General features: G+C 40.1%; 1 protein-coding gene across 1 annotated transcript; it reads right to left on the bottom strand.

Annotated features, from left to right (window-relative positions):
- Positions 1-5,574: 5,574 nt before the first annotated feature.
- Positions 5,575-12,412, bottom strand: drg1 (developmentally regulated GTP binding protein 1). The gene is made up of 9 exons (XM_015941011.3): positions 12,223-12,412; positions 10,397-10,520; positions 10,075-10,250; positions 9,929-9,998; positions 9,412-9,581; positions 8,844-8,974; positions 8,166-8,333; positions 7,957-8,079; positions 5,575-5,917 (listed from the first exon to the last, which is right to left on the bottom strand). The coding sequence occupies exons 1-9, from the start codon at positions 12,259-12,261 to the stop codon at positions 5,818-5,820; spliced, it is 1,101 nt and encodes a 366-aa protein (XP_015796497.1). The 5' UTR covers positions 12,262-12,412; the 3' UTR covers positions 5,575-5,817.
- Between the last annotated feature and the right edge of the window lie 1,973 nt (positions 12,413-14,385).

The raw sequence follows: 14,385 nt of genomic DNA, 5'->3' as shown, positions 1-14,385 counted from the left end.
ACTCTTTGGGAGTCGGAACTGTATCAGCTTTGTTCTGCAGGAACCTTCTGCTATGTCAGCTTCAGCGTGTAGCAGGTTTGTTGACAGCTTGTCAAAGATGCTCTGGGTTAAAGAGGGTTCACTACGGATGGCCTGTCTGTCGCTTTCTCTAGAACTGACTCACGGTGAAGTGAGCCCTGTTTTAATATTCTCATATTATGATTTTCAAAGTCAAAGTCAAAAGTCTTGGCCAATTGGAACGTGCAATGTTAAGGGGTGTTACCAACAAACCCTCAGAATATCACGCCTTCTTTCAGATACAGGATGCTTTGATTTGTGGCTAAGAAAAAATCTATCTGTCTTAACGTTTAACTTAACTTTAATTTATCTCTGTTGAACATTGTGTCTGAGTGTAGATAATGATTCGGTTGTTAAATCTAAAATTACTGATCATACCATATTAATCATTACCACAGTAATTTAAGCACAGATTAATCAAAACATTTCATTAGTTATCATATAACATTTGTTCATTCAACCATATGATTATTTCTATTATAATGGTTCAGTCCTTTATTCTGTGCAGGACAGCCTAGATAAGCAGACAGGCTTGGCAGAGAAGAACCTTGAGAGGGAACATGATGTTGACAATACGTTATCATGTGTTCAGAGCTGCAGAGAGGCCCGGACTCCAGCTGATGGAAAGGCAGGATCCGGCAGATTAAAGGCAACAAATGTGGACTCCGGTCTTCATATGACTAGATACTGAAGAGGTCAAACTGTACATGAAAAACTGACCATTTGTGGACGTTACACAGTAAAATGCTGGGATGAATGTAAAGCTAAGATGGTCCTGTGTGTAGTAACATTACAGTCCATTGTTTATTAAAGTTGCTATCAGTGTAATTCATTAATGTTTTCTAATTGAAAACAGTCACTATTAATTTTATAGCACATTGTGACTGAACACTGAGCAGACAGACCATGAATTATTTTAGTCTGAGTAGTTTTGGTATCTATTCAGATCTGTGCAACTTCTGAGGTGCAAAGAAAAGAATCAGATCCTATTAGTGGGTTCATTTTAAAAGGCCTACTGGAAAAGATGTTTGAGAATCCTCTCTGTATGCTGTGTTGTCTTGACCTCTAAATCTTCAGTGGTTTTATTGGTTTTGACGATTTTACTGGAGACGAGTAAACCATTAAGTTCAATTGATAAAGTTATGATTTAATTTCCTAATGGATAAAAAAGCTGCTTCACTTCAGACTTCTGAGAATACTATACACAAGACAAGTGAGTAACTGCCATTATTGTTCTCAAAAAGACCCAACTTGCTAGAAAAATGAGAGATGGTAAAGAAAAAGAAATCTAAGGACCTAAAAGTATGACTAAATGTTTTCAGCAGACTCATAGGATGTGTAATTATCTAAAACGGTAGAGGCATTTATGCAAATAACTTTTTTCCTGATGTAATTATGTAAAAAACTGAAAAGTTAGGTAAAAGTGCATTTTTATATGTATCATAAGTGTATTATCTATATCAGAACCCATTTTTTCCAATAACAGTAATTATGAACACATAGTGGGAAAATATGGATATTTTAATCCATAGTGAGACGTAAGAACAGGAGTCTGGTTTTCAAAAGTGAATTTATTGGTTCAGTCCATTAGTTGTGATCAGACAACAGAGATTTTTAAACAAGTACCTGTGAAAATGAAATGATTTTATTGCAAATCCCAGAAAATGAACAGATTCTGAACATTTTACCTGTTAGGATTCAGGCGTTGTGCAGCCCTGTCTCATGATGTGACACATCTATGACGTGTTTCCTACAGATGAAACATTGCATGACCTCTACCACACCGAGGTAAAAGCCACTGAGCACTTACTGTAATTGATGTTTTCTATAAACTGGACACATTCTGACCACTCATTTTCTAGACTATGACAGCTTTATCTATATGGATCACGAACCCAGTGACACAGATTCTTTTTTTTTTTTGCACTTTAATCAGTGTAAAGCAGCAACACACACAATGTTTTAGCTATATTTACTGTCTTTATCATGAAAGAAATTACACTGAACAAAGGTGAGAAGGTGATTGGCTGCAGCCTTCCATCTCTCCAGGACCTGTACGTCTCCAGAACTCGGGGGCGTGCAGGCCGGATAGCAGCTGACCCTTCTCACCCGGGACACAGACCTTTCGAGCCGCTTCCCTCAGGCAGGAGGTTACGGTCCATCCAGACCAGAACCTCCCGCCATAAGAACAGCTTCTTTCCATCTGCCGTTAGACTTGGGAACAGCTTATAAACACACGACCATGTTTGTCTGCTGTACTTGACATAACGTCACGTTACCGGCCATATTACCATTACCTGCCTTTTTTTATAGCTGAATGTTTTTATGCTAGTTTTGTTATATTTTATTCTACTTATTCTATTTCTGAAATTTATTATTCATGTTATATGTAGCACATTAGTACCGAAACAAGTTCCTAGTTTGTGAACTGCTTGTTCACTGACAATGGCAATAAACCTTTTCTGATTCTGATTCTGATATCATTTTACACACACAACACTTATTGATAACATAAAAAAATGTAAGTATGCTCTCTTTTGTTTTATTTATGCTTTTGCATCTGAAACAGAAATATAAAAGCAAAATTGGGTTCACTGAAAAGCTTGGAAATTCATAAAGAACAGCAGGTTGTGCTCACAAGCCTCCAAGGTGCTTGGCACAACCATGGACAGAAGACGTACTGCATGGTTAGATCAAGCACAATGGAGTCCTGGGCAAAGACAAATAATACTAAAAAAAAACAAAAAACAATCAAATGTCACCTTTTTATAACTGCATTGTGCACAGAGGTAGCAACTGAAAAAATCTGCAAAAGATTCAGAATTTGCCACTTTTCCTGGATTGTCCATTTCAGTTCAGTTGTATCTGCAATGTAAAAGTTGAAATATAAATGTTTGTAGAAAGGGATCTCTACTCATGGTTAGATTATTACAAATAAATAACCACTACGATGATTAGAGCATCAGCAGCTCAGAACATCTGCAGGATAATAAAAAAAAAGGATTAGTCATAGGTCAAGCTCACTGCGGAAAAAAGGGCTACACCCTTCCTGCGCACAAACTGCGTCAAACCCCGCCCTCTCACCCTTCTCGCCTAACTCTACCACGACTAAAAGAATAGAAAAATCAGAAATTTCCACCACCGTTTATGTCGTACAAATGTTAAAATATAAAAAAATTCAGGAAATGTTAGCAGCCTGAGATGGTTAACGGTGATTAGCTTGTCCCATAAACTCAGTAGACATTCTACTTGTGATCAATAAAAACTGAATTTTTGTGATCTTGCCAGGAACCGTGCATCTCAGAGTCCAAACCCTGAAATTTTAATAGTAACTTGACTCAAAGCGAGACTTGGTGGCCGATTGACCTCTTCGTATCATTGCAGTCCATCTGAGGACATTTCCCGTCTCACTGACTTAAAGACAAGACCACTTTGGCCGCTTTAGTCCTAACGATGTTAACGTCATTGAGTGCAATGTCAAGAGTCGTGATACCATCGGGCTAAGGGAGCAGTTTCCCCAAAACGGTTTCACAATCTTGTTATCTTCTGAGTCACTTTCAGCTCCCAAGGGACAGCTTACCAAAATGAGAAAGCATGGCGCGATAATCAACTTAGAGCTCAGACAACTCAACCACTTTGTGTGATGAAATGACACCGTACTGTATATAAATGCAACAAAGAAAAACTCTACTTTTGTAGCGACCAAACGGCGTGGAAATGGAAGAACGTTGGGAGTCAATGTAGGACGCTGGTAGAGAAACAGGTGCCAGTTTTTCAGAATGAGGATGTTTTACTGGGATGATGTTGGTTTGATGGGATGGTTTTAATGCATGGATGATTATGACACATTTTGTTTCTTACCTTGAATTTTTCTAAAGTCTCACCGTGACTGATATCTTTCTGGAGCCACCAACAACTGATCTATACCTCTTTTAACAGTGACATAATAAAAAAGAAACAATTACATCTTCTGGTAAACTCCATTAAACACCTCCAAAACAGTTAATTTATACTCACTCTTGAATTTACAATTCATTTTGTTGATCTTTCCAGGAAACCCACCTTCTCGCGCACACTGGCCTTAATGTTGAAGTGGAGATGTAGGCGGCCGATGGGTTTCGAAATCGGCTAGATGATCTGAGCGGCGTCTTGGGGTCTTCCAGCTTGCGATTCTGGAGAAAGACTGTCCTGACTGCGTCCTCAGCACCCTTCAAGTCCCCAACTTCTGCCCCTCCTTCGAGCTAGGAGGGGTCGGTGATGTTCTCTTGGGATAGGTGCTCTGGCAATGAAGACTTGGTCAGTCTGGGATTGGACAAGGGTTGGGGAGTTTGGGGGGGCAACTGGTTCCGCATTTCATAAATATTAATACAGAGTCCGCCCTCTCCAAATGGGTAGATTCTTTAATTTTGTTAGAGGGGGAAGTGCTTTATTCACTTAATGGCTTTTATTAGTGCCCGGTCCTCAACTCTTTCATTAGCTTAAGTGCTGCTATAATTTACAGGGTAAAAGGGGGTGGGGTAGTGGCAGTGTCTGGGGAGGGTCGATGCTGTTGCTGATGGACCACAGTCACCCTCAACCACTGCAGCTTTTATTAAAAAGCTGCATAGAACTTTGCTGTGTACCATCTGACTGAGCCTTTTCTTATCATTGGTGTGGCGAAAAAGTCATCTTTGTTCCAGCTTTAAGCATCAGTGTTCCTCGACAGATATTTACGCCAAAAAGTTGAAAGGGTCTTAAATCAAATAACCTTTAATAAATGTCCAAAACGTTGCAGTTACTATACTTTAGACTTTGGGAAATATTTTTTTAACTTTCTCATATATGAAGATAAACCAGTTTAGGCCTTAAAAGCAACATTTTGTGATGATCAGATATGTAGTAAACGTTTAAAGCACCCAAGTAATTTTGCTAAGACTCATTTAAAGGAAGAAACCTGGTCAAAACCAGTCATTTTCACCACCTTTCATATGACAATAAGCACTTCCAGGAGAGGAAACAATCTTAGTGCATTCTTTAAATATTCTAACTAAAGCCTGCTCTAAATACTTGTGCATGAACTAATAGTGCCTACTCCTTTCACCGACTTCTACAAAATGGCTCCGCTGCACGACACCAGCTGCATACTAACATCTGCTAAAACTAGCCTCCCAAAATGCACCAAGCAGATTAAAAGAAGCTTTATTCTGCTCTAGAGTTATGTTACTTGTGAACAGCTTGCATCTGACGACCCCAGACTGCATCAGAGTGAATGAACTGATTAACCTGAGTGGCCGTCCCCTCCGTAGAGGGAGCGAGCCAGCAGTCTGCATAACTGGCTTCATCATCAATGTCGCATAAATCAATCAGTTGCAGTGTTGTTTAAATGAGCTTTTTTTCCTTATTCTACGCAGGACTGAAATTTTCATGGTGACATGATACATTACAGGTTCAACAACACTTTTTGTGTCACTTTGCTCACAAATGTATTATGATTAATGGATGGGGGGGGGATCACTGCTAAAGAAATCGAGACAAAAGTACTCAATTCAGTTTTTATTGGAGTTTTCTTCGTTTTGTTATGCAAGCCTTAACCAACATTCAATATGAACAATTAATGGTGTTCGGTACTGTTTCCCAACCGTGGTATATTCATGCCATTTTTTATGTAAAGCAAGCGAGTGGAAACCACAGGAGGAGAGACAGATGTTCTTTTGGACATGTTTGGTAATTTTACTGATTAGCTTTGAGATCCACAGACCATGCAGATGTTTAGGAGCTTGTCTACTTTTTCACCAGCTGGATAACATCTTCATCCTCCATGACGTGGTCCTTGCCCACCTTCTGAGGGTTGTGTTTAACAGACGAGCCCCACACAAGTGCACTAGATGGAGGAAAAAAAAAAAAAAAAGACTTTAACCGTATTCACATTTAGCTAAAATAATAACTTCACTATAAAGTAAGCATTAGATGAATAGTATCTTTTAGTTAGAGCCTCCTAACTGCATGTGTCACTGCTGGACTCATCCACTCCCCGGAGGACGTTTAATGCTCAGAGGCACTAACACCCAGACTGATTGATGACTTTGACTCACCCATCTGCTCGTGAAACTTCCTGGATGCAAAACAAAACTCACCAATGCTTCATCTGAGTATTTAGTCATAAAGAGGACCATGGCTATGGTTGAAATGGTTGAATTTTTCAAAATTTGCCACCCCTGTTTTCAGAACAGGTGTAATACAACTCCTTATTTGGATACAAGCCAAAAAACATTATAGATTCGAGCAATAACATCATACTTTTACAGAAGAGGGATCTTAACTGCGGCATGTTCTCGGTGCCACAGCAGCAGGTTCACGTGGTTCACTAGTCTTTTTTTTATGCTGGTCAAGATGCAATTTAATGTCTTCCAGGCAGGCTACAGAGGATTATTTTGCATCCAACCTGCGTCGTCTCGGTTTTACGTCTACGAACCTAAAGACCCTTTCTTAGAGACAAGCTGAAGGTCTGCATGACAAATAGGAACCAGTCCAGATTAATTCTAGTCTTGATCACAGCACAGAGTGAACAGAACTTCTTTAATGCCACACATCAAGTGCAATTACTATTGCTTGGCTAATTTCCAAACCTTAAAACTGCTCTGCATGTAAAAAACGTCTCTGCAGAGTACAGTATTCATCAGTCCACTCTGTCAATACACTGATGCACCACATTGGGCTGACACTGCCAGAACAAATATTCTATGAATATATCTTAATAGTAAAAAGGCTCTTTTTCCCAAAGCTTCCAATCTTTGGTAGGGAGTTACTCCTCATCCAATGTGCCACGAATCGACAAAACCCCTCTGCTGGTCACTAAGAGCAACCCAACACTTTATAACCAGGTTTTTCCTGCTTGTCTTAATATCATCTGAACAGTTTTCATTTAATTTACTGTTATTTTATTTATACAAGCTTGAAATCTGCCTCATTTGCATTCTCTTAAAATATTTCCTATTGCTCCTCCCCACCAAGCTGCTTAGAATACTAATAAAATCTACTTGGTACAGTTGTATCATTTACGTTTTAGTAATACAGATAATGAACACCATATTGGACTTAATGGCAAATATCGATATCAGTTCTGCCTGATTTGAATGCTATTTGGTTTAAATAAATGAGTAATGCTGAGACTCTGACAAATGCAATGTAATGTTACATTTTTGTCTTTTTAAGCCTAGTTTATGCGTCGGTGCGGAGACGTGGTGCAACCCCATTATCTGTCGTTGCAAGGGCTCTCCAACAGGCTCACAATGACGGGCAGACTCGAGCCATCTTTTCTAAACGTCCGTCGAACGAAACTGAGAATGCAAGCTTGTGATTGGTCAGGACGCTGCTTCTATTAAATTTGTCAACAGCACTAAAGAGAGCCAACAATATCTAGTAGCAAATGGAGCAGCTTGAAGAATACCTCGTGGAAAAACTCTAAAAACATGAAGGTTTTATACGTCTGTCACAGGAGGAGTATTAACATAAGCAGCAAGCGCTTATATTTGTGGATGGACACACGAGTTTACAGGTGGCAGGGACATGAAGAGGTGGAGGAGAATGAAGGACAAATTTGTCTGTGTTAAAGTCTCTGAAATACAAAAAACAACAGTAAATGCACTATCGGATACATGCCAGGATGCCTCAGAAAAGCGCTACGCCCTCTGTTGTCCTGGCAGGGAACTGCTTTGCTACACTCCCCAAGAGAAGGAGAAGTCCGAAGGCAAAACATCTCCGTCAATGTGTGCGTCTCTTCCACATGGAGCTGAAGCATAAACTAGGCTGAAGAATTGATGTCTGCTAAAACTGTTCTGCAGCCCACGTCTCCTGTTCGCAAGTCTTCTTAAAGGCAAAGCAAATTACAAATTATAATGTTGTAAGGTCTACAGTACTCACTACTTTAATTCCTTGATGAGATTTTTGTGAATTTTCAAGCAGAAATCCTCCACTGAAGTCCGTCCATTCGGGAGTACAACAGGAGACGTGTAATCAGGCAGCTGGCCTTTGGGTTTGGTGTAGCTGCAATAAACACAACACCTCAGGTGTTACAGTATGAGTAATCATGTTTTTTAATCTGTATATGCCTTTTAGCCCTTTAATCTCACATGCGCACAAGCTGTAGATAGTCCCACATCCGCTCCAGCAGGTCATCAAAGTTCCAGCGGTGGTGGGCTGAGATGGGCACAGTGTGGGGAACTTTGTAGATGATGTCAAGCTCCTCGATGGAGATCTGGTCGATTTTATTGAGCACATAGATGCACGGGATGTAAACTCTGTTGGGAGTTGACAAAGTCAGTGATCATCAATTTTGCCTGTTTTACCCATTTCACTATAGGTGATAATTACATCAACTTCATTAAAGGGATCCTAGGCATTCTAGAAGTCACTAAAGACATTTTCAATTCACCTGAGGTGCTTTTTTCTTGCAAAAGCATCTAGTCTCTCACTGGTATGAATTGAGTTTGGATGGCAAACAATTAAAATTTCAAAAATAAAGAGAAGCAGCATAAATGTTTTAATTCCCTGCGGACACGTTAAGATCAGTCCATGAACGGCATCTTTAAAATAAAATGATGCACTTTCAGGTTTTGTGGTTATATCTAGTAAAAAGTTCTCATTCAACATTTCATTGCTGTGTTTTACATTAACTTGCATAATTTTTCAATGAGCAAGACTGTTTAAAACACCAAACGCTGTATTGAATGCATCTGCAGTGGTGCAGAAGGAACCCATGTGCAATTTCAGACTCCAACAGGCCACACCCGCAGGGAACGACAGCTTACCGGTTTCCCTCCACCACATCAATCAGGTCATCAGCTGTGACATCACTGCGCAGGGTGATGTCGGCGTTGTGGATCTTGTACTCGGCCAAGATGGTCTTAACTGTATCACCATCCAGCTCACTTTGAGCACACTAATAGGACACGGAGAGATGATGAAAGGGAAAATGTGAAGCAGAGAAAAAGGCATGACGAAAATGCTAAAGGTGAATAAATCTAGCAAATGTACACACTGGCCCAAAAGCAGCATGAAGAAACAGCATCATGCAATCAAACCACATTTCTTATTAACTGTACAATAGCTGTAGAGCTGTTATCTCCCTATAAACCACTGACAAAGCTGCACTTTACTAGACATGTAAGGTTACATGCCCCAGTTACCTGTCAACAGTCTGATGAATAATTTCTTCTGTTCTGTTACATTAATCTAGACGAACCACATTTTTGTTTTGATCATTCAAAATTATTATTATAAATTAAAACATGTAAGAAAGTATTTATTCGTTTCTGTTGCGGATTACGATGAAAATGAGCCCTTCATCCCTGCGCCGTTGTGCCAAGCATCACGTACTGTAGCGGTGAAGTTAATGCCTCCTTTGTCCTTCTTTTTGAACCCGATGTTGGGAGGCTGTTTGTTAAGTCGGATGCCAAAGCCCTCCAGCTCATGTTCTATTAGCTTCTTATGAAGAAGAGGCTTTAACACATCCAGCACTATCAGGATTAGATTGCAGGTTCGAGCCACTGAGAATAAAACAGAAAGAGGAAAGATAACATTCTGTTTTATTAGATACAGTTGGAATGATGCAAGAGAATAAAGCTTGCCATGTCTGCACAATTGTTTGCTATTTTAGGAGCTAGATAGTTGCAGAAACCCTGCTAAGGCCTCTAAGAACATGAAACAGTTATAAATAAAACATTTACAATAAGTCATCGTGTTTTAGGTTATAAACACACAAGTTAGGTCTAGTTGACAGCAATTCATAAAAAAAACCTTTTATTCAAAGTTAATTTCTGATTTCAGTTAAATTCCAAAATTATAACATCAGTGGCTTTCTTTTTGCTTTAGCAGAAATCTAATAAAACTCTACCTGCAATGACCTGCCTGCCTCTACCCTTGCCGTCCTTGGCTCCTTCGATGATTCCTGGAAGATCCAGGAGCTATAAAGAAAAAATAAATCTCAACCCAATGAAACACCACTTTAATATCTCAGGACTGGAAGACATTTTCCTGTACCTGAATTTTGGCACCTTTATACCGAATGACCCCAGGAACTGTTGTAAGCGTTGTGAACTCGTATGCTGCAACCTCAGAGTACACACCTGCTAGGTTACTCAGCAGGGTGGACTTTCCTACTGAAGGAAAGCCAACAAAACCAACTCGAGCATCGCCGGTTTTTGCCACATCAAAACCTGTATGTGAGAGAATAAAAACCTGAATTTCTGTAATTATGGATAAAAACAGACATAAATTTAAATGCCTCATGGGAGAGAAACCTCAGAAACAATTCCTGAATTGGAGCTATTTGTGAATTAAATACACAATATAGTAAGACTACCTTCTCCAGGTCCACCACCACTCCCGCCTTTTGGTGTGATGAGCTCCCTCCTCAGCTTAGCTAGACGTGCTTTGAGCAGACCCAAGTGGTGAGCTGTGGCCTTGTTCTTCTGTGTCCTGGCCATCTACAGTAACACCAGAGTGCATGATGAAATAAGAAGTAAAACATTTAGCTGGACCGTTTTATTGCTTTCAAAGTAGAACTTTAACAGAAGCTAATTACTTGAAATGTCTAAATTTTGATTCATGGCTTGCTCAAAATTAAAAGGAAACTTTAAGAAGACTGGATGGGTGCCTAATATGAGCTCAGTATAATTATAGGAGGTCATACATATCTGTGTTCTATCTGACTTTACACACAGCATACAGATATTGCAGAAAAAATATTAGTTTTGATGGAAAGATGGATATCTATTTCATTACACCAACTTATTTAGATTATTCGAAAAAGTTTATTTAATAATACAGTAGTAGCATTGTTCAAAACATTTAAACCACGCATAACTTCTTCAGGTTTGCTTCCTAGGAAGCTGATTTTCTTGTAATAATCTTTATTTACTGATATTTGTTTTTCTATTGCCGAAATGTAGGAGACAAGTTCAGCCAATGTCCAATATGTATTGCCAATATTTATGGCCCGATTTCAAATAGCCAATATCTAGACATTTTCCACCTGATTTTCATGCTTAACTGTCACTAATAACGGTTGATGCACAAAATTTCTGAAGCAGTTTTTGATCTCTAAATTTAACGAATAATGGGCCATTCCCATCTGTACCGGGTTGGCCCGGGCCGGGTAGCCCCAGTCGGCCCCAGCCTGGCCTGGTTGATTCCACACATTCTTGTCTTAAGCCCATGTGGGCTGATTCTACCCACCAATCAGAGGCTTGCTCTAATGGAAGGTGTGAATTTGCTGTCAGCAGTGGGTGTGTTGGCCCTGGTCGGCCTGAAGCAGACCCCCTTGAGAAGAGGGCTGAGAATGAGCCTTGTTTGGCCCAGAAAAATACCAGACCACCCAGATATGTAAACAACCTACGCTACCCGGCCCGGGCCGACCCGGTACAGATGGGAATGGCCCATAACTGTTAACTTTGTGCACTGTGAGGCAACTATATAAAGTTAGAGTATTTATTATGCAGATTTTATTAGTGAATGCAAAAATACATTTAGATTAAATTCTATAACAGCACCGGGCTGCCTGAGGATGTGCCTGACTTTAAATTGGCTTTCTGAAAGACAAATAACACTGATGTATAAAAAACCGTTAATATCGGCCTATATATATTGGTCTACCCCTAATTCTAACTCTGCTTTTATATTTTGTAGCACTCTAAAGAACTGGAGACAATTTGTACTTTTATAACAGATTACCAACAAACAACCATTTATTACACGTATCTGAATTATATTTGATGCCTGTACGCTCAGAGTGGCTTAAAAACAAAAATTTGGTCCGGTGCCGTTTTCGCGTCAGTGCATTTCGATATTGTCAACTCAGCGCATCTGTCAGTTAATAACGATAATATTAAAGCAATTAACAGATTAAATTAATCAGTTATTCAAATCTAAGCTAGAACCGGTTTAGCATATGCGTTGCCAACATCTGTGAACTGACATTAATCTCTTTATTCATCTATAAGTGACAACTAAACTGAACACTGAAATACATTTTCTTTTTTTAACAGCTTAAACTGTCAGGGATGCGGGGCCAGTCAAATATAGGTTAAAATGGATCTTCTTTTATGAGATAGCGTTAGCGACTAGCAGTAGCTATGTGAACTAAACGTGACAGACTCGAAGGGTTTAAAGCGTCAACTTTCGCCTTACCTCATTTTCTATCTCTGCTATTTTGGCAAGCACACTCATGGTTACGTTGATTCTAAAGACCACTTCACCTTAACTATGTATACCGGAGAGGTTTACCGACAAATATGACAAAGTTTAGGTGGTTAGGTTTAGTTAGCGTGTACAGTAACACACACCACACAAACGCGGCTACGCCAATTCACGGAAAGTCTCGCGAGATCGAAGACCTTCCCTACGTAGCCTCGCCGTAAACGTCATTTGGAATCGTATGACGTCCCGCTTTTCTCGCCTCTGATTAGCTGGATGGGCTCTGTTGCGATTGGCTATTTAATGTAAGAGGAACCGTCTTTCCTCGCTACAGGGTTACAGCCTAGGTCTTGAGGAGTTTTAAAAAAGAAAATATGAATTTAGCGCTACAATAACCATTCTGTCCTATTTTGCAACATACCAGCTTCATTTTCTTTTATAAAATTACATAAAAAACGTCAAATGTGAGCTTATAATAAATATTGTTGTTTACAAGTTAGAACACATCTCTCATCATCTGATTAAATGTATATCGAAATTGAATTCAAAGCTGATTATGATTTAGACTTTTTTTCAGCAGTTTTCATTACTCTAGAAGAGAAACAGACCTGCAACCTGGGTGAAAAAGGGCAGTTTTATTATATTTCACACCAAGGTAAGGCATACATGTTTATCCTATTTACTCTGCTTTAATAAGATTGCATCAATGCTTGAGAGCCAAGAGATATAAAGTATGTCCAACAGTGTGATAAATAATTTCACAGTTGTGTTTCAGTTTTGTAAGTAAAAGAAACAAAAAGCACGCAGTATTTTGCAAAACAGGACAGAATGATTATGATAGCGATAAGTTCACATTTTCTTTGCAAACTCCCCAAAACAGCTGCTCTGTTGGTGGCAGGAGCAGGGCCAGATTAACACTTTGTTGTACCCTGGGCAACAATATTCAAGGGCCCCATCATCATGACCCAAGGATCACCATAATATGGTCACATACAGAATATTTTACTGTAATATGCAGTAAATATACTCAATACTTGAATGCCTGACATCATGTAACCTGCTCAGGGTAACCTTTGACCCACCTTGTGTGGACTGACCAATGAGGAGAGGGTCTTAACTTGAGGCCCTCTCTTCACTGGTCAGTCTGGCATGAGACTGACTCTCAACTGACGTTCAAAGTCATAGAGCTAGCTCTCAGTAGAGCCTCGGTCTGGCTTGGAAACTGTTCCAGGATTTTGAGTCTCTGTGTTTGTACATTCTTTTTTGGATATTTTTTGTGCAATTGTTGGACAAAAAGACTTGCTGTGGTATTAATTGCACTAATAGAGCGTCCAAGGAGTCTCCACTTCATTTTTTTCGGTAAGTAAAATTATATTTATGTATTTTAGGTCACTGCCGAGCTGAGCTTAGATTTTAACATGTAGTGATTAACCATGAAATTTAAATGTAATAGGGTAAAACCCAGTGCATTTAACATAATGCTGCACTTTAGAAAATGGGTTGAAATATAACATGTTGGTGGAGCTGGGTTCCGACAATCGGCTTGTGGAGCTCTCGGGAGACCGATGTTTTCCACCCGGTTCTTCCCTCCCCGCAGCTCGGCGCATCTCTGTCTGATCGCGGCTTCTGTCTGCTGCGCGGGCTGCCAGCTTGTGGAGCTCTGGGATGGAAACCTTTCCTCCCGGTTCTCCCCAGCGGCAGCCCTGCGCATCTCAGATCGCAGCGGCGCTTGTCTGCTGTGCGGCTGCTGGCTTGTGGAGCTCTCGGGAGACCTCTGTGTTCCACCCGGTTTTACCCAGCGGTCAGCCCGGCGTATCTCTGACTCAGAAGCTCTGTTGTTGTGCACAGTTAACTCCGGTTGTAACTAGGTTGTTACCTCCGTTAGCTTAGCTCCCACCTCCGCGTTAGCTTTGGGTTAGCTTCAGGTTAGCTTGTAGCTAGTTCGACCGGGTGTCGTCAGTTGATCCCAGCCTTACAGCCCCACCCTCAGCTCCACCTCTCTTTCCTTTTGTGGAATTGTCTGGGCTTGAAGGAACCTTGACACGGTCAAAATGGCGGTGGTGGCTACCTCCCATTTTAGCTCAAAAACTTATTATTGGAGTCTATGGAAACCCATTGTCCAATATTTATATGTCGATGTCAATGACTGTCATCAAT

The sequence above is a fragment of the Nothobranchius furzeri genome, chromosome 6 (assembly GCF_043380555.1).
Source record: "Nothobranchius furzeri strain GRZ-AD chromosome 6, NfurGRZ-RIMD1, whole genome shotgun sequence".
NCBI classification, from domain to species: domain Eukaryota; kingdom Metazoa; phylum Chordata; class Actinopteri; order Cyprinodontiformes; family Nothobranchiidae; genus Nothobranchius; species Nothobranchius furzeri.
Note: the sequence above shows the minus strand (reverse complement) of the source record. Positions and strands in the feature narration are given on the sequence as shown.